We start from the raw sequence: 18,140 nt of genomic DNA, 5'->3' as shown, positions 1-18,140 counted from the left end.
CTAGGACACTGTAGTGCCTGGGGGAACGGAATGGCTTTGAGAGGATTGAATTGAATTGAACTGAATCCAGTTGAATGGAACTAAAATGAACCAAAAAATTTTTAAACGTCTTCTGCGTGTTCAAAGTTTTGCCTGCCTGCCAGTTGGAAGCATGCCATAGTCCTATGCGTGCTTCTTTTGCATGCATTACTGTATGATGATGTTGTGCATCAGTGAATTGATTTACTCATTCTCATAATTATTGTATACTAACAATTATAACTATAAAATACTAGCTCATTTTAGAACATTTTAGAACCGTCACAAACAAGTCTAGTCCTTCTTGTTACTAATTTGTATGCCTGAAATACCTTTAAAATATACTTCAAACGTGAAGGAGGCTATTGTTGAAAAACTATCTCAGACACTTGACCTTGCTGTGACCTTGATCATGTTTGGCTCAGTTCCAAAATCTAATCAGTTCTTCTGCTGGATACAGTGATAATTGCATATAAATCCTACAAACATTCGAGCATTTGTTCTTGAGATATGGTGCGAACAAATATCTCAGACAGACACGTGGACAGACAGACGCACGGACAGACATACAGATGGACTGATGGCAAAAATCATAGATAGCCAGAAACTGTGGTGGAGGCAGAAAAACTATTTAGGGAAAGTGTTTGGCACACGAAAATGCTGATGTTAACATATGACGTTACGTCGAAATTAGCATAGGCCTACGTTTAACAATAGTAGCCATGTTGTTAGACTTCGGAATCAGTGTGTATGGTGTGAAATGAGCATATTTTGACTTTTTGTTTCCCTCAACTACCCTACTTTTATAACAAGTTGCAGTACTGTCAAACAGTGACAAATTATTATTATTATTATTATTATTATTATTATTATTAAGTAGCTGTAGCATAACTTAACTGACACCTATGTCTGTACTAAACATTGCACCCTCCTAATATACATCCTTAGATAATTGAATTTTGAAAATGAGTTCAGTGTTTATCTCGTATCTGGTACTCTGTTTACATGTGTGAAGCCCATATGCGTTAACTTCAAAGCTACTCCTGTGCGTCTTATTTGCATATTCAATTACTTCCGGGTTTGTTAGCGCGCCTTTGTCTTCTCCACCAATCAGCTGTCGCTCCTCGCGCTTTTAGCAACACACTGAGCGGGTGTAATGGTGAAAAGGCCTGTATAGCGTGGGGTGCGTCGCTTGTGGTTAATATGGCCGTTTTTAAGTTTTTATTTCTGTTGTCGTTTTGTATGGTTGTAAGCACTGAGAAAGCGCACATTCAAGAACGACTGTTTTTAAGTTCTCTTGGGCTTTTAAGTCGCCCGAGGCCTTCAGCTCATGGCCCGGTGCCCTCACTGTTGTGGAAAATGTTCAGGAAGACTGAGCAAAAGCGCGAGTCGGATGCGTGCATAGTCCCTGAGTATGGAGTCAGAGGAAACATTGTCAGATATGTGTTAGACCAAGGTGAGATTTCATGCCATTAACTTATTAGCCTAGGCCTCATGTGAGCAGTTTATAAGCTACTTCTCATAAACCACCGAATCTGGTGTTTCTCAACAGGTAGGCTGATGGCTGGCTCCAGCAGGCTTTGCCCCGCGTGCATGGAGCACCATTTGTATTTTAATCTGTCTGTTGTGGAGGATGTTGAGCAGCTCTCGTTGGCCCAGTTGGAAGTAAAGTTCAAACACGACTCGTTTCCCGCGCCACGGAAAGACCTCGCCTTCACCATGCACCTCTACAGAGTTTTAAGGAGCGCGTTAAAGGGCATGGATCAGGAATCCAGCCGCAGGCTGCTGCTCTCGCAGTCTGTTCAGTCCACCCCCGGCACCATCCGCTTCAACCTGACCGATCTGGCCGAGTCGTGGAGAAGACCGGGCAAAAACTACGGCATGGTGTTGGCATTGCAGGCCACGCGTCTGAGCAACGAGCTGGACCACGACTGCGATGGAGAAATCGCACAGCAAGGTCACGTGCAGATGCCGGAGTTGGTGGCGTCGCTCGTGGTCGTTTCTCTGAACCCCCAGCAGTGCGGCTCGAGGAAGAAGCGCAGCGCGTATTACTTACCAGTCACTCCCAGCAACGTGTGCAAACCCAGACGCCTCTACATCGACTTTAAGGACGTGGGCTGGCAGGACTGGATCATCGCGCCCCAAGGATACGTGGCTAATTACTGCCACGGAGAGTGCCCCTTTCCTCTGAGCGAGAGCTTGAACGGGACTAACCACGCCATCCTGCAGACCCTGGTGCACTCATTTGACCCGAAAGGAACTCCTCAGCCGTGCTGCGTTCCCATCAAACTGTCCCCCATCTCCATGCTCTACTACGATAATAACGACAACGTGGTGCTCAGGCATTATGAGGACATGGTGGTGGATGAGTGTGGCTGTAGATGAATAGTGGTTCTTTGTTTGTTTGTTTTTTTTATACATGCATATAATAAACTTTAATAAAAAATAGTGTCACGTTTTATTGAACTTTCACCTATACATCATTTAGGCTACCTATTTGTGTGTGTAAGACTCGATAACCGCCACTGGCTGGCGCGCTCTCTCCAAACTTTATCCAGTGCACTTGAACATTACTAATCTCCCTTTAAAAAAAAAAAGAGAAAAGGCTAACCATTCCAGGCTATGTTAGATTGATGCAAATTATATGATCTTTAATGTGCTCCTTCAAAATAGTACCCTTCATTCAGTCAATGAAAATAAGATGACTAGGAGAAAAAGCCAGTTTGTTTTGTAAAAGTATCTGTGGCTATAATATACCGGAAACACGCGCCCCAGACAGCTAATAATCCTATTTGACAGCATGAATAGTTTTTTTTTTCTCTTCCTTTGCCCGGTTATGTGTTCACTCGTGACATCACTGAGCAACAAAAAGACGCTTGAGCAGAGAAAGAGAGCAGGACTTCAATGAACTTGGCTGTTGCACACTAAACTCCATGGTTCTCTCTCTCTCTCTCTCTCTCTCTCTCTCTCTCTCTCTCTCCTTTTTTACAGCCTAAAAAGTTAACTTCATCTCACTATGAGTCGAATAGGCTACACCATTAAGGCGTCTGAATAATCCTAACTCGCTTGTATGTTTTGGAGCCAGATTAAGCCCAGTGTGCTTTTCAGGGTTTTAATGACTGACAGCTGAAAACATGTTGCACGAAGAGGCGCTCGGTGCTTTGCTTTGGGACCTTTCCGGTTTCTGCACAACAGCTGTGCGGCGGTGGCGCGCTCTAAAATGAAAAACACTTTGTGAAACGACAATAACAGACTTTAAAGGGGAAAAAAAGTAGAGAAAAAGCTGCGCGCTTGGACTCTGAGCAGGACTCCAGGGCTCATCAGATGCGTGTTGGAGAGGATCGGGACGCAGTAGTGGGCTGCGCACTGACTTCAGCTGGACTTCATCCTCAGAGCCCACTTGGACACACAGCACCTAGCAGAGAGCGTCGCGACTTCTTTTCCATGTCTTATTTGAGACACTTTGTTGCGGATACCTGCTTTGTCTCGTTGTGGATGTTTCTGAGGATCCAGCGGAGAGTTTTAGAAGCTGAGCAGATACTGTGTGAGTGTTTTCCTGGGTCTGAGGCGCGTTCTTGCTGCGCCTTTCGTCACTCATCACTCAGATCCGATGAAATTACATTAAGTGATTAATGAAGGATCCAGGTCGCTGAATAAATAAATAAATAAATCAAAAGATTGATCATCATAATAATAATGGCCAGCTCGAACCGGAGCCGAGGAAGTGCGTGCCGGCTAGTGGCAGTTTGATCGCGCCGTCTTCTGCGCCTCGTCTCTCCGCCTTGTAGTGATCATGTTGCCGGTGTTCGCTTTGCTCATCGCGCAGCTCTTGTTCGGAGGCTGCACGGGTCTCCTGCCGGAGATCGGGCGCCGAAAGAACAGCCCTCACCTCTCCCAGGACGCGCTGGACGCTTTCGAGCTGCGTCTGCTCACCATGTTCGGGCTGAAGCAAAGGCCGAGTCCGAGCAGGTCAGCAGTGGTGCCGCAGTACATGCTGGATCTGTTCTCCACGTATTCAGCCACCAGCGCCGAGCAAAAGCACCACAAAGCGAAGAGCACAGTGGGCAGGAGCGCAGACAGATCCGCTAGTCGGGCGAACACAGTACGCAGCTTCCATCATGATGGTAAGCCATCACACCTCACCTGAGCCCACTGATAAAGTTGTGTGAGCAAAGCTCAATGTCTTCATGGAGATAATATCAGGTGTAGCATCAAAATGGATAGCATTCGGTTACAATCAGTGTTCTGCTTGTCTTATGATGAGAACTTCTTAAGTCTAAAGATTTATCAAACACAGTCACATCATCTCTGTGCTTGTTCAATAACTACCATTTAAACTCATCCTAAATAAAAAATATTCATTTAAAAAAAAGATTATGGAGTTGTGGTGGATATGACACACTGAATATGAGCAAAAGCTTTAATCAAAACAGACATTTAGTACCTTGAACTTTCTGCAGGAGTCTTACTAAAGTTTGAGATCTAAATTTGGGCTTTAAAACATAGTATTATGAGCAACAGGTCACTCTGTGTCAGTAAGTGTAAACATACCCTCTGGAAAGTAACTAGAAATGATTCATAGACCATGTCATTCAATACATTACTTGTGCAACCTTGAATCATTTAGTTTACTTACAAATAGGTTTGTGACTAAGAATGTATCACCTTATTTAATTACATGAGTGTACCCTGAGTATATTTTAATCTCTTCCAGAATCTACAGAGGAGCTGTCAAGTCACAGTGGAAAGACGACTCAAAGGTTCCTCTTTAATCTGAGCTCCATCCCAGGAGAGGAGTTTGTCACATCAGCAGAGCTGAGGATTTACAGGGAGCAGGTGATGATGAACAGTAGCAGCAACAGCAGTGCAGGGTACCATCGCATTAACATCCATGAGATCATCAAGCCTGCACTTCCTTTTAAAGAGCCTATCACAAGACTTCTAGATACCAGACTGGTTCAGCACAGCCTGAGCAAGTGGGAGAGCTTTGATGTGAGTCCTGCTGTCCTGCGGTGGACCACAGAGGGTAACACCAACCATGGCTTTGTGGTGGAGGTGGTTCACCCAGGCGATGCAGAAAGAGACTACAAGAGACATGTCAGAGTCAGCAGGTCGCTGCATGACAGCACAGACTCGTGGCCTCAGATGAGGCCGCTGCTGGTGACGTTCAGCCACGATGGCAAAGGACACGTGCTCCACTCTCGGGAGAAACGGCAAGTGCGAGTCAACAAGCCAAAGAAGAAACACAAAGCCAACTGCAGGAGGCACTCGCTCTATGTGGACTTCAGCGACGTGGGCTGGAATGACTGGATAGTGGCACCACCAGGCTACCATGCTTTTTACTGCCAGGGAGAGTGTCCTTTCCCTCTGGCAGACCACCTAAACTCCACTAACCACGCCATTGTACAGACACTGGTCAACTCAGTGAATAGTAACATTCCCAAGGCATGCTGTGTGCCCACAGACCTGAGCCCCATCTCCCTGCTCTATTTAGATGAGTATGAGCGAGTGATCCTGAAAAACTACCAGGACATGGTGGTGGAAGGCTGTGGGTGCCGCTGAAGCACACGGACACTACAACACACTTTTGCAAAGACACTTTATTTCCCAATACTACCCTTTATTTATGCTAAGTAAAGTTTTATAAGGACAAAAACATATTTTGAAAAAAAAAAATATAAATCTATATTTATGTCCACTAATGGGAAAATAAATATTTTAATTGGAGTTCAGCTAATGTATTTTATGATGTACATTTCAATTAGTTTAAGTTCAATTTACACACATGAAGTATACTGGTCAGATTTTGTATTTATTTCTATTGTAACCACTTTTAGTGAATAGGTTATATCTATTTATGTGTAATCAGGAAGACAAAAAAAATAGATAGAACACCTTAGATGGGTTTATGTGTCTCCTTTAATTGCTAGACTGAAAAAGCAAGACTTGGGCTACTCTGTGCAGAGCTGCTAAAGCCCTAAAGTGTTAAAGATGTGTTGCAATTTCAGTTCCATCCACGCTATAGTGTCAAATGGAGTACTGAACATATTCAATAGAACAAAACCATATAGAACATTGGGCCTTTCTTGAGCAATAAGCAGTGGTGAATGTGAATGCACTTATCTAGAAGCAATGTGACAGGTAGTTGACACTGAATCCTCAGGAACTTTGTTGGTATGCGTGAGATTCACATTATACCTTAAAAACAATTGCTATCTATGTTCTTTTTGTCCTGATGCTTTAGTTCCTTAAAGGTTACTGCATTACCCTTCTAATACCTTGTCAAGTCTCAAGTCTTAACTGAATATGTGCTGTTCACGAGATGGCATAATAATTATTCTAATGCCTCGACACTGTCAAGAACTCTGTTATACAAAGGGGGATGCTGTTGAAGAAGTCAGCTTCTTTGTCATTTACATGTCCAAAAAAGAGTACATAATGCAACCCCATGCTGCTAGACAAATATTATACTACAACAATTAACCCTCTGTTTTGTTTTTCTCATTTGGGGCTTTATATGTTAATGAAATTGGCCAAACCTCCCAGTGTTCGCTTACTTGAACTCAAATGTCAAAGATAAAAAAAAATAATAAATAAACAGCTCTTGTCTAGGAGTCTTTAACAGGATTTATTGGTGTTCAACACCAGTAAGGGTTGATAGAACTATTCTGGAACATTTTTCTTATTTTTAGACTGCATTTAGCTACGATCTCCATCCACTTTTCATTAACTGGGCAATGTAAATGGATGACCTGGGGTATGGAATGACTCTTGCCCTCCACACTGAATAAAATAACCAATGTGAAAGGTAACAGAACAAAAGCTTTATAAGCTTACAGCTAGGTTAAATGTCAGAGGGATTACAGCTCCACTTCTCCTTGGATCATAAAACGAGGTCTGTGGGAAGTCCTCTTTTTATCTCTTTTACGGCTTTTGTTAAAATGGAACATGCTCCGCTTGGTTGATAAAACGTCTTGACATATGAGTGTTTGAAAAAAAGATGTCCAAAGTTCATTAGAGGGTCAGTAACTGTATGGCTTCGGAAAGTTACACTACGTCTTGGACACTCTTTTTCTTTTGAAATAAGAGTGTGTGGTTTACAGATGTGAGGAACCGATACACCCTACCTGTCAAGGTGCGTGCTGAAGAATCTGTAGTGTATACAGTGCATCTGGTCATCTTCACTAGCACAGCAATAAAGTATCAATGTATCAGAGTGATGTGATAACTTTACTGATCAATCCAGATGTGCTGTAAAGAATTTGCTATTTCTCTTTACGTGGTTGCTGTGATGCCCATAATTCCTGTGACGTTCCAGTGATAAGGGAAGATCTTTATGGTTCATAATTTGTGTTGAGACCATGTTAATGGTTGAGATAAGAGCACAGGAACTTCCGAGTTACTGCTCCAAAGAGCACTCATCTGGCTTGATGGCATAACAGATAATCACCGGCTTTTATTTGGCTCCAAGCCAAAGTTTAATGAAAACTGTCTGCTTCTCATGCAATGTTATTGCCTTGACTAACTACTAAATACTTAAAAAAAATTCTAAAATACCCACAAATTGTTAATGCTTGCTCATTTCTCTGCTTGTCTACTAGACTATTGGGTCTTCATTAAAAACTCCATTGTGTCTTTAACCTTTTGTGAATGTTTCTGTAAAAAAATATACATACATTATATATATATATATATATATATATATATATATATATATATATTATATATATATATATATCGCAGTATGGAATGCTCATTCAGAGCTCATTTAGGACTGCACATGTGCACACAACACTGGCTTTGCTTGAGCTCCAGCAGGGCTTGATTTTGGGCGAAGGAGTTTGATGGAGGGAATTTGTCCTGAAGCCTCTCATTTAGCTCATAACCATGAACCAGGATCTCATCTGGACTGCATTTGCACTATAGGGGCCTGACCACAGCGCAAGGAAATCATAGACCCAAAATTGCTGCGCTGCAGAGTCAGTGGCCAAACACTGGTATTTTTATTTACTTCAGGAGGCAACAAGTTAATTTATACGCATGCAAACGTTTAACTCTGAATACAGCTCACAAAAGCAGCAGCAGAAAATGTGTTCTTGCCTGTGAGGGCATTTGGGTCTTGCTAGTTTAATTGTTTGTTTTCATTGCTTAAGTGTATAAACTGTGCATGAGCCAGTGAGTGTGGAAACTCCTCTCTCATGCTACATTACAGGCTCTTGCAATAGCCTTTTGCCTTACTTCATGAAGCAAAGCATGGATTTAGGCACAGCTGTGCTTTAAGTAGGGAAGATAGTCATTCCAGTTTTATTGGCCATATAAATGTTATAGATCCGTTACGCTATTCAATAATTAATCCTGTTGTGCACTTACAAAAGCAAACATCTTATGAGTGCTTATTATAATGGCCAGAATGGACTCCAAAAATGTAATATTATAGCCCTCGGATGTGACAGCCAAACCCCGTGAATGAACAGGATGATCTATTCTGCATCCTAAACAATTTTTGGCCAGTCATTCAGCCATTTTGTACTGTGCGGCTCTTTTTTTAGAGGAAGCTTTCAATGGTCCCTGTTTACATTCCAGTGGTTGCAGCAAGGTAGTTGATTTGCTAAGCAGCGTCTCCAGGTGCAGAGAGATTGCCGAGGTAATTACAAAGGAAATTCCCTGACCACAGTGACAGTACCTCTATGACGAGCTCTTACTGTGTCATTTACCTATTCTCCCACATAAGCCCTCAAATACCATCCTTCACATGAGTCAAAGCCTCTTGTGAAGATGCGTGTTTGCTCGCTGTACACGCCCTTGAACTAGGTTACTGGAAGCAGCATTTCTGCAGAGGGAGGCGAGTAATGATAGGATTCTCTGATTGAATCTGGAAAAAAGGGAAAAAAATCAAAAAGAAAATCATTGATATATAGGCAAATGAAGAATTCCACCAACACTTTGGAGATTCCAGTATATAGTCATATATGAGAGGGCTGAGTATGTTTTTAGCATTAACAGAAATATTCACAAAAGGTTAAAGAGGAGAATTAAATGATTTTATATATTCCTGGTTCAAAAAACCTATTAGGAAATATATAAATGCTGTAGTGTAGTTAACAGGTTGAGGCTGAGACATAAACGCTCATGATTCACTGCTGCATGCAAAACTTTGCATGTATATATCCTTTGATGTCGCTGTCTCTTTCCATCCTGTCCTCTTAGAGTACCTCAATGCTTTAATTTACAACTTCCAGCTTTTATATTGGGGATCACATTTCATTACAATGTGCTGCAATAAATATACCAAAATCTTCAGCATCTGTAATATGTTATTCACAAAATAACAGATTATTTCACTCATGTTACCCTGAAATATAGTGCCTGTCTTTAAAATCAGACCTTTATTTCATAGCATGCCATGAGCAATGCCTAGGGAAAAACAACAATTTGTGAAATGAAAGTGAACAGAATTCATCGCCATGGTAACCTATTGCAAGGGAAAAAATACTGCATGTGTCCTCTTTGTGTCCTTTGACTATTTCACCTTTTTAAGTAAACTGTCACATCTTCTATATCCTTTTTTTCCAGTACAAACAAATGATGTCACTGTGCAGTCATGGGAACCTTGAAGACAGTGACTTTGTGAAGATTGCAAAAAAAAAAAAAAAGCCATAAGTTCAAACAAAGCCTCTGCTTGCCACCAAGAACGTTCCTGCCCTCAGAGCTCCAGCAGTGTAGGCCTCGGCACTAGGCTAGCAACAGGAGTCCTCCACCAAAACATGCTCCTCAGTCTCAGCTGCATCTGCGTATGATGCTACAGAGCTGTAATTTCATGTGCCGCTGGCTGTATCCGTGAAGATTTATTTTGTGTAAATACATGCTTTACTTCCTCCAGATCCCACCAGCAGATGGCAACCATTAGTCCATCTCACTTTAAACAAAATACGGGCTGATATAAATACTTTGCTGACCACTTCAACGTGTGTGATCAGACTTCTGTCTGCAGGCCATTGCTCCAATTGAATATGAAGTGAGTCCTGCATGTAGGGAGTGGCTGAAAATAGCTTAAAGTGCAGCCTAGCTAAGCTCTTTGCATGCTATGGCTGATGTGCTACAGGGATTTCCTTGAGTCAAAAGGGCATACATGAAGGGAGTGTAGAGATTTCCTTTGTACAATGCTTTCTTTTCTTTCATTTTCTGTCTGATTAATAGAACATTATTAAAGATATGGGGCAAAAAATGTCCATTTTCAGTTTTTGTCCATTAAATATACTAAAAACTATTTAGTATAATAACTATAAATGTCAAACTTCAAAGAGTGATGATTTGGTAGTGCAGAGAAAAAAATGAAGCCATGAAGCTATGAAGCAAAACATGTGGTGAAATATGAGTATTCTTATATTTGATGTATTGTAGGCCTACACAGCTACAGTTTCCACTTATTGAAACTAATGACTTGATATTATCCTTTACATAATAGACACCTTAATTTCTAGGCAGTTGTGGTGTTTAGTGCATCACCAGGTATCATCCAACATTCCTTTTGGTGGGGATAAGCACTGTTGCCAGGTCTTTGTGACAAAATCAGCCCAAATCATGGCCATTCAAAACTTATCCTAAATCTAGTCCAGTGGTGAATAAAACCAATTCGGATCCAAAATTCCAAATCTGGTGCAATTCCTGTATTGACCTCCAAAGTCACTGGCAAATACATTGTTCAGTACATTGTAATATTATGCATTAAAATGACCAAATTCAGCAAGTCAAAAGTATGCCAAAAGTAGCTCAGACATGGCAACCTTGGAGATAAAAGGGTGTTTCAGACACAAACTGTCATTTAATTATAGTGCACAGAAGGTGTGAAAGAATGACTCAGAACAGATTCAGTGCTATTATATTAGCATTTACCTGGTGGAAAGCAGCCCTTTAATCATGGACATTGGAGCAATTAGGTGTTCCTTTTAATTATTTTTCCATTAATTTGGGTAGAAATTGTGACAACTTTCGATCATTATTTCTCAGCCATCCTGAAAAACCGCATACCAAAGATGACAACATAAGTGTCAACAGACAGATTCATTTTTAACGTCATCAGTGAAAACCTTAAGTAAATCAAAAGCGGTCGTTAGAACACTGTTGCTAGGCAACTGGGAAATATGGACACCAAACATGGAAGCTATATGTTTTTTTATACATATAAAAACCAAAGACAGTGTGAAAGTGAAAACCGTACAAAGCCATTGGGATTATCAACATCTGCCTCAAATATGTTTATAAATTACAAAGAAAATACTATAAATAATACTAAAATACTAAGAAAAATTACACTACAATCACAATTAGCATCAAGTGCTAATAAAACTTAAATGTTGTGTCATTTAGGTTTGTGTAATTAATTAGTCAAATGAACTTGGTTAGTCCTGCAAAGGACTGGCATGTCATCCAGAGTGTATTCCCGCCTGTCTTCCCGGAATTAGGCCATGAATCAGCAGTGGCTCATGTTCATAAATTTTGGTGGGGCGGGATGACAACCTCAAACAAAATTAAGTCAAGATGCTATCACACTTGGCTTATGCAATGGGCTACTATCTAGTGAATTAGATAGTATCACTATCTAGTGAGTAATCCTGTAATGGATAGTTGAGAGTCGACAACATACAGTCATCCAGAGTACAGTATAGCAGCTAGTTTTGAGTGGTTTGAGTGATTTGATTCAACTGTGTTCAATATAGTGGGTGTGTTTAACCAGGGTTACCAGGTTTCTGCAAAATTATTAGCCCAACTACTTGAAAAAACGCACAAAAGACCGGAAACTTTCCTCAAAATTTGCAGATTGGAAACAGGAGACTTTTTTTCTTAGTCTATGCATTCCACAATCCCCCTTTCCCTCTCCAAATATTTGCAATATATCTTACAATAGAAATAGTTCTGTACATTATACATACACTTTCCGCACTTAAACATTATCTCTGTTTATGGAAATTTATTAGATTTTTTTCCAGTTATCTGCTATGAAATCTTGGTGGCCCCTGTGGATGAGCTGCCACTGCAACTCTGACCAGTATAAAGTGCTTACTGTAGATGAATGAATCAATGAACTTGGTTAGGTGAATGAATTTAGATCATTCATTAACCTACCTTTTCTACAGTATACCATAGATGCTATTAGTGATATCATACAGATACCATATAAATTTAATAAAGATTGTCTAGCACCGCAGTACCTCAGTAAATTTTGGTCTTTTATGAACCACCACGTCTGCTTCAATCAAAAGGTACAGGCTCCTTGTTGGTACCTTGAATATGAAGGCTACAGCAGGGGGCAGAGCTTTTTCATACAAAGCCCCCAGTTATGGAACAGCCTTTAAGTCTAAGCTGAAGACAGTGTGTTTAGTCAAACCTTTTATTAATAGCTTTTTTCTTAGGTAAAAGTGCAGATCTGGAGGGTTCATGGGCATAGAGTGTTTTGGTAAACTGGGATGTTTGGATGTTGTCGCCCCCCCACCCCCCCACACTCTCACGCGTTCACTCAGGTTTATTGACAGTGGAATGGCAGACCTATTTATATCCTAGGATGCCCTCATGTCTGTGTTACCTTCTGACTCTCCCACTTAGTTATGCTGTCATAGCTAGTTTTGCCAGACTACCCACTTGCACTCTGCACACAATGTACTTCTTCTTAAACCATTACAAGGGCACATCTAATAATCTTTGTTATCCTGTGCCGTCTGTCAAGCTACGCGTGTTACTCCTGAGATACCTGTGATCCTGACTCCTTCTGCCTTCCAGACCTGCATGATCCTTACCGCATGATCCAGCCCCTCTACTGCTTGGAGCCTCGCTCAACTGAAAATTGCTTGCCGCTGCTGAAGATGGCCCCGCATGGATAGCCTACAGATCACCATGAGTTTACTGTGGACGGTACTACGCAGACACCCTAAAGATGCCTCTGGATGTTCTTTCTTGGATAGCCTAATGACAACCATTGCTAAGAACAGTTTACACTCAAGTCTCCATCATTGAACAGTTTTACTAACTTCAGTTTGATATAAGAAACTTAAAGTTAAACCTCTATGATGCTCATACTCAAGTTCCTTTTAACACGCTTTTAACAAGCACTGCTTGAGTTTATAATACACAGCTATAGAAGAGAAATGATTTATAATTACACTATCCAGTGTCACCCAGATGAACATGAGTTCCCTTTAGAGTCTGGTTCCTCTCAAGTTTTCTTCCTCTTGTTGCCTCAGGGAGTTTTCCCTTGCCGCTGTCGCCTCTGGCTTGCTCATTAGGGATAAATTTATATTTTATATACAGATTTCTGTAAAGCTGCTTGTTAAAAGCACTATTTAAATAAAATTGAATTGAATTGAAATTGTCTTTGACTATTAGATACCAATGTGATCACATGACAACTCAAAATCAAATAAAGTCTTGTTTCTTAGAATTCTTACGTGTTCATTGTGTATTTTTTACCAAGTGCACTTTAATTAATCATTATGAAGGTACTCTGTGACTCCTGTCCTGATCTACAGTAACTGACTGCTTTGAAAAGGCCTTATTATTAGCCAGTGGTGGCAGAGATGTCAGGCTCTCAGCTGTGCATTCTGCAATAGTGTGAGACTCACAGCTGGAGGTGGCTCTGGGAAGAATGTTAGCATGGTCCACCCTCTTTTTGTGCCCTATTACACTAAGTCCGGAGGCACACCGAGGGAGTGCACAGGATCAGTTTCCCTCAGTGCTGTTACACACTTTTCAACAGCTACCCACTCCTTCCTCTACTGGGAACAATATAGAAGTGCTTAATGTTCAACCAGTACTATTCTGTGCTTAAGACCTATTTAACCATTTATTTGGGTTTTAAGTGTAAACTGTTTCAGACATGACCCTAAAAAGCATATTTTTGAATAGTCCATCAGTAGAAAGCAGCTACAATATGCTTGTTGCCTGTAATAAATTTAGCATGTTAACATAATGGCAGCTAGATTGCTCACGTGCCTAACTGTTTTTGCTTTCAGTACAACAAATATAAGCAAAGCTTACTTAAAGTAATTTACCTAGATGTGCTAAGAGTTTTTAAATTTATTATTAAAAATACACTACACATGAGGAAAAAGATAGGATGTGCCAGTTGACTAGATAGCTGTTGATGCTAGTTGACTAGATAGCTCTGGAGCTAATTGGATTTGTGGATTTATAATCCATATTAAATCAGGAGTGTGTCACTTCATCACGCTCATTTTGCTTCTTCTCGTTCTTGTTTTCTCTTGAGAGAAAAAGGCAAACCTTCTGACTCAGTTAATCTTTGTGTCCTTTGCTAAGGAAGTCGTAATAATTCTAAATGCTTTAGGTTTCTTGTCTCTGGGGCGTTTTAATAGCACACTTGAGTGACTTATGGAGAGTCCATCTGGACCCACTGTTTTATTAGCTTTTACTTGGCTCATTTAAATACATCTGCCTGATGAGACAACCTTGGCTAGGGGAATTAGAGAGGCCTGTTTGGTATTTTGTATTTGCATTAGTTACATTACTAGACAATAGATTGTATATTTTATTATGAGGCTAACTCACATGCCTGTAACTTTGTAAACTGGTATGTTTAAAGGTATGACTAAGAAGAAATTTTGGGCATTGAATGTAATCAGAACATTGTGTTCCATCATGCTTGTCATTGAAAAGTGAAGCACATCACATCCCGAAATATTAGTGATGTTCTTTGGATGAATTTTGAACAGTAATACTGTAGATATTTAATTCAAGCATTTAATTTCCTCATTTCATTCTGCTACAAATCATAGAAGTGGAGAAACAGCATAGCTAATCGGACACTATATCAACCCAGTTCAAGTACAAACTCTGAGAATATTATTTTGTGAGCTTGTCATTTCAAGGAATCTATTAGCAAAATTAATGAAAAAACAGAAAGCTGGGATACTGTTCTTTTCACAGTAAGCTATATACTGTATATTCACATGCTTTTATATGTGTAGGAAACGGAAACAGACAGTGCTTTATTAGCACATAAAAGAGATACTGGAAGGAGGGAAAATGCCCTTTTGTCTGGCAGTTTTTCAGAACCAGCCCACGAGAAAATTCATGGTTTAGGGATTTAAGAATAAGCTGATTTATTCAGCTGAAAGGATTTTTATAACAGCTGAACAAATCCAATCACTAAGCGTTAGGGTCGTTTCATTCTTGAGATCTGGAGACCACTGAGAACTTTGTGGTAGATTGAAAAGCGTTGAGGCTGACACACACAATGCTTTCGTCATGCTTGATTCAATATCTAAACTGATTCTGCCAAGGGACTGATCATTAGTTAAAGGTTAATTAGGTCTGGATTCTGAGAGGAACAGACCTGTTGTTGCTCCAAATAAATCATGCCATTGCAATTGAGGTTTTAGAAAATGATGATGTTAGAAAACTCTCATATTCAACAAGTGAAGAAAGATTCATGAAGCTTTAACACTGATATTTACTGACATTACTGATATATCCATAACACTAATCATTAGAATATTGAGAAGAGCTGTAAAGCTAATTTTGGACTGTGTGTGTGTGTAAATTCCCCATTTCCTACTTGCTGTAGCTCAGTAGTGATGATGTGGTTGATTTTTCCTTCAAAGAGAGAGATAGACAGAAAGAGAGTGAGTCGAATGAGAGAAGATTATATGTCTTTGTAGTCAATGCATGACATAACCTTTTTAATTTAGAATATACCAAGGTCATAGGCTTCCTATAATAACTTGGAAGTAACCAAAGACAAACAGAAACCTTTAATCTGACTTTCAAAAATAGGGCGCTGGCTGATCAGTCACGTTGCCAAGTGGGCACAGTTTCTGGGTCCGCACGGTCGTATGCTAAACATGCTCGGCCACATGAAAGCAGGGCCAATGTGGGCTGCTGCAGCACAATGAGGGATCTGCAGCGTGCACGTCTGAAACGCCTTTAATAGAGGCAGCGTGTGTGAGCCTGTCCCCACATGTCCCTGCTCCACACGACCACACTCACCACCACATCATTCTGCAGAGCCTGGAGAAGCACTGAATGTAGCACAGAAAATGCTCAGTGCTGACTGGACACAAGGACAATGACAAATGACAAAGTTGGATTACAAGATCCCTCCACTGGGGAGTTAATGCCACGTGAGTCTAGTCCAAATATGAAGCCGATCCACATCAAAGATATGTATATATATATATGGTTAATACTTTAATTGATACCACAACTCTGCTGAAATCTCAACTCCAGTTGGTCAGATTATGAAGGTGTTGATTAATATTCTATAACAGCAGCTCTAGTTGCCAGTAGTGCACACTGTAATTCAAATCACAGCATATTAGTGTGCTCTTCATAATACTTTATCATTTCTATACTAACAGCTCATACACAGGGACATGTATGGCAGGCTCACATATTGTAAAGCTAATGCTAAACAGTCTCCAGTGTTAGTAATTTGTAAGAGCCAGTAGGTTTTCCACCATGAGAAAGTCTTCAGGACAGAGGAGTTTCCGTTTTCTCAGTAATATGAAAAGCTGTGTATATTTATCTGATTAACTTCAACAGAGAGACAAAAAGAGAGATACAGCTACTAGAGCTGCAGTGGTAACAGGAACTTGTTGAAGTTCCACAACATTAAATGTAACTATAAACTGTTAAAACACAATGTCTTTTATTAATAAAATAAAAATTGTATTAGTTGAAAAATGCTGTGGTTTAAAAAGAATAAAAAACTTTGGGACATTCTGTTATTTGAAACTTTGAATATCAAATACAAAGTGACTTATAATTCATGTTAGGTTCTGCATAGTCACTAACAGATTTCTTTATATTCAGGGAAATGTTTTCATGAGCTTCAATTCAAGTGTTTCTATTCAAGTGAAGAACATAATTCCATTCAAACCAGCTTTTTTCCGTTTTACTTTTAATTCTGCATTAAGCACAAATTTAGTCAGAACAACAAATGTCAGAGACTTGTTGAAGTAAATGTTAAACCTGGACATCCTGGGCAAGTGTTCAAATGCAAAACTATAGGTAACACACGTTTATGCTGAAAGTGGAAATGGATTTACATCATCCTACACTTCAGCACCTAATTTTTTAAACTGTCTGTAAGACAAAGACTCCAGTCATTCCCCTCAGCATATGTAAAAATCTTCTGTAAATGATTTCTCCTGCCAAGAACCAGTATGTTAAGTTTGTGCTTCATCATGAGTAACTTATGATGTCATTTTTTGTGTGTTTTTTGTGTTTCTCTTACTTAGTTTTAAGAGTATGTCATTTCCTATTTGCCTCAGATTCACCGTAAGTTTTTCCAAAACTCTCATTTTGCTTAACTGCATCCAGGCCTTCAAGATGTCTACTCCTCGGTCTGTCTTTTTATCCTTTCACAAGACGTGCAGTGTGAGATATGATAGGCTTCTCTCAGAGGTGAAACCATTCAGCTTAACCACTGGAAAAATATACATGAGAAGCAGAAAGGTGTTTAAGCCTGTGTGTATCCACTATATCAACAGCTACTTCAGGAGGTTTGTGGTAAGTCAGTCACACACAGCTCTCTGTAAGTCAAAGTAAAGGAAGTGAGATGATTTTAAAGTGACACCAAAGGATGTGTTCAAAAGATGTGGCAGTTCCTCTGGAATAAGGTTATGGAGAAATATGTTTGATAAACAGAAGGTAAGAAATAAACCATGAAACTGACATTAGAGCAGTTCCTATTGCTATATATAAGAAATGACTCATATGAGAAAGCTAACTGCAAGTGTATTGGAGTCAAGTTTTCCATCAATAATCCACTTTTACTGTGTATGTTTATATATCAAGAACTGTAATTTTTGTAACTGCACAGTATGAGTAAACCGTTACATGGCTTGTTGTTATAAGTTAGGATATCAAGCCTAGTTAAAATAATTGCTTTCTACTCTGGTTAATTATTTAAAATTTATCCTTTAAAAGTGTCCTTTTAGAGTGGATCAGTGTTCTAGACACTTGTGAAACCACACAGGCTCACAGACAAATCTTTGTCTGTCCTCAGTGCTTTCCTAAGAGCAGTTAATTTGGTCCAAAGCCCTTCTAAAATGTTTATGTTCACACTGGAGGGGACAATGTGTCAGCGAGGCCCTCTGACCTCCCACTTC

General features: G+C 40.0%; 2 protein-coding genes across 2 annotated transcripts; both read left to right on the top strand.

Annotated features, from left to right (window-relative positions):
* Window positions 1-1,008: 1,008 nt before the first annotated feature.
* Window positions 1,009-2,587, top strand: gdf3 (growth differentiation factor 3). The gene is made up of 2 exons (XM_026934418.3): window positions 1,009-1,474; window positions 1,571-2,587. Exons 1-2 carry the CDS (start codon window positions 1,222-1,224, stop codon window positions 2,401-2,403), a joined length of 1,086 nt encoding a protein of 361 aa, XP_026790219.3. The 5' UTR covers window positions 1,009-1,221; the 3' UTR covers window positions 2,404-2,587.
* A 380-nt stretch (window positions 2,588-2,967) lies between these two features.
* Window positions 2,968-7,658, top strand: bmp2a (bone morphogenetic protein 2a). Its single transcript, XM_026934417.3, has 2 exons — window positions 2,968-4,142; window positions 4,733-7,658. Exons 1-2 carry the CDS (start codon window positions 3,812-3,814, stop codon window positions 5,578-5,580), a joined length of 1,179 nt encoding a protein of 392 aa, XP_026790218.1. The 5' UTR covers window positions 2,968-3,811; the 3' UTR covers window positions 5,581-7,658.
* The last annotated feature ends 10,482 nt before the right edge of the window (window positions 7,659-18,140 follow it).

Source organism: Pangasianodon hypophthalmus, chromosome 10 (assembly GCF_027358585.1).
Source record: "Pangasianodon hypophthalmus isolate fPanHyp1 chromosome 10, fPanHyp1.pri, whole genome shotgun sequence".
Taxonomy (NCBI): Eukaryota; Metazoa; Chordata; class Actinopteri; order Siluriformes; family Pangasiidae; genus Pangasianodon; species Pangasianodon hypophthalmus.
This window is presented reverse-complemented; position numbering and strand designations above follow the sequence as displayed.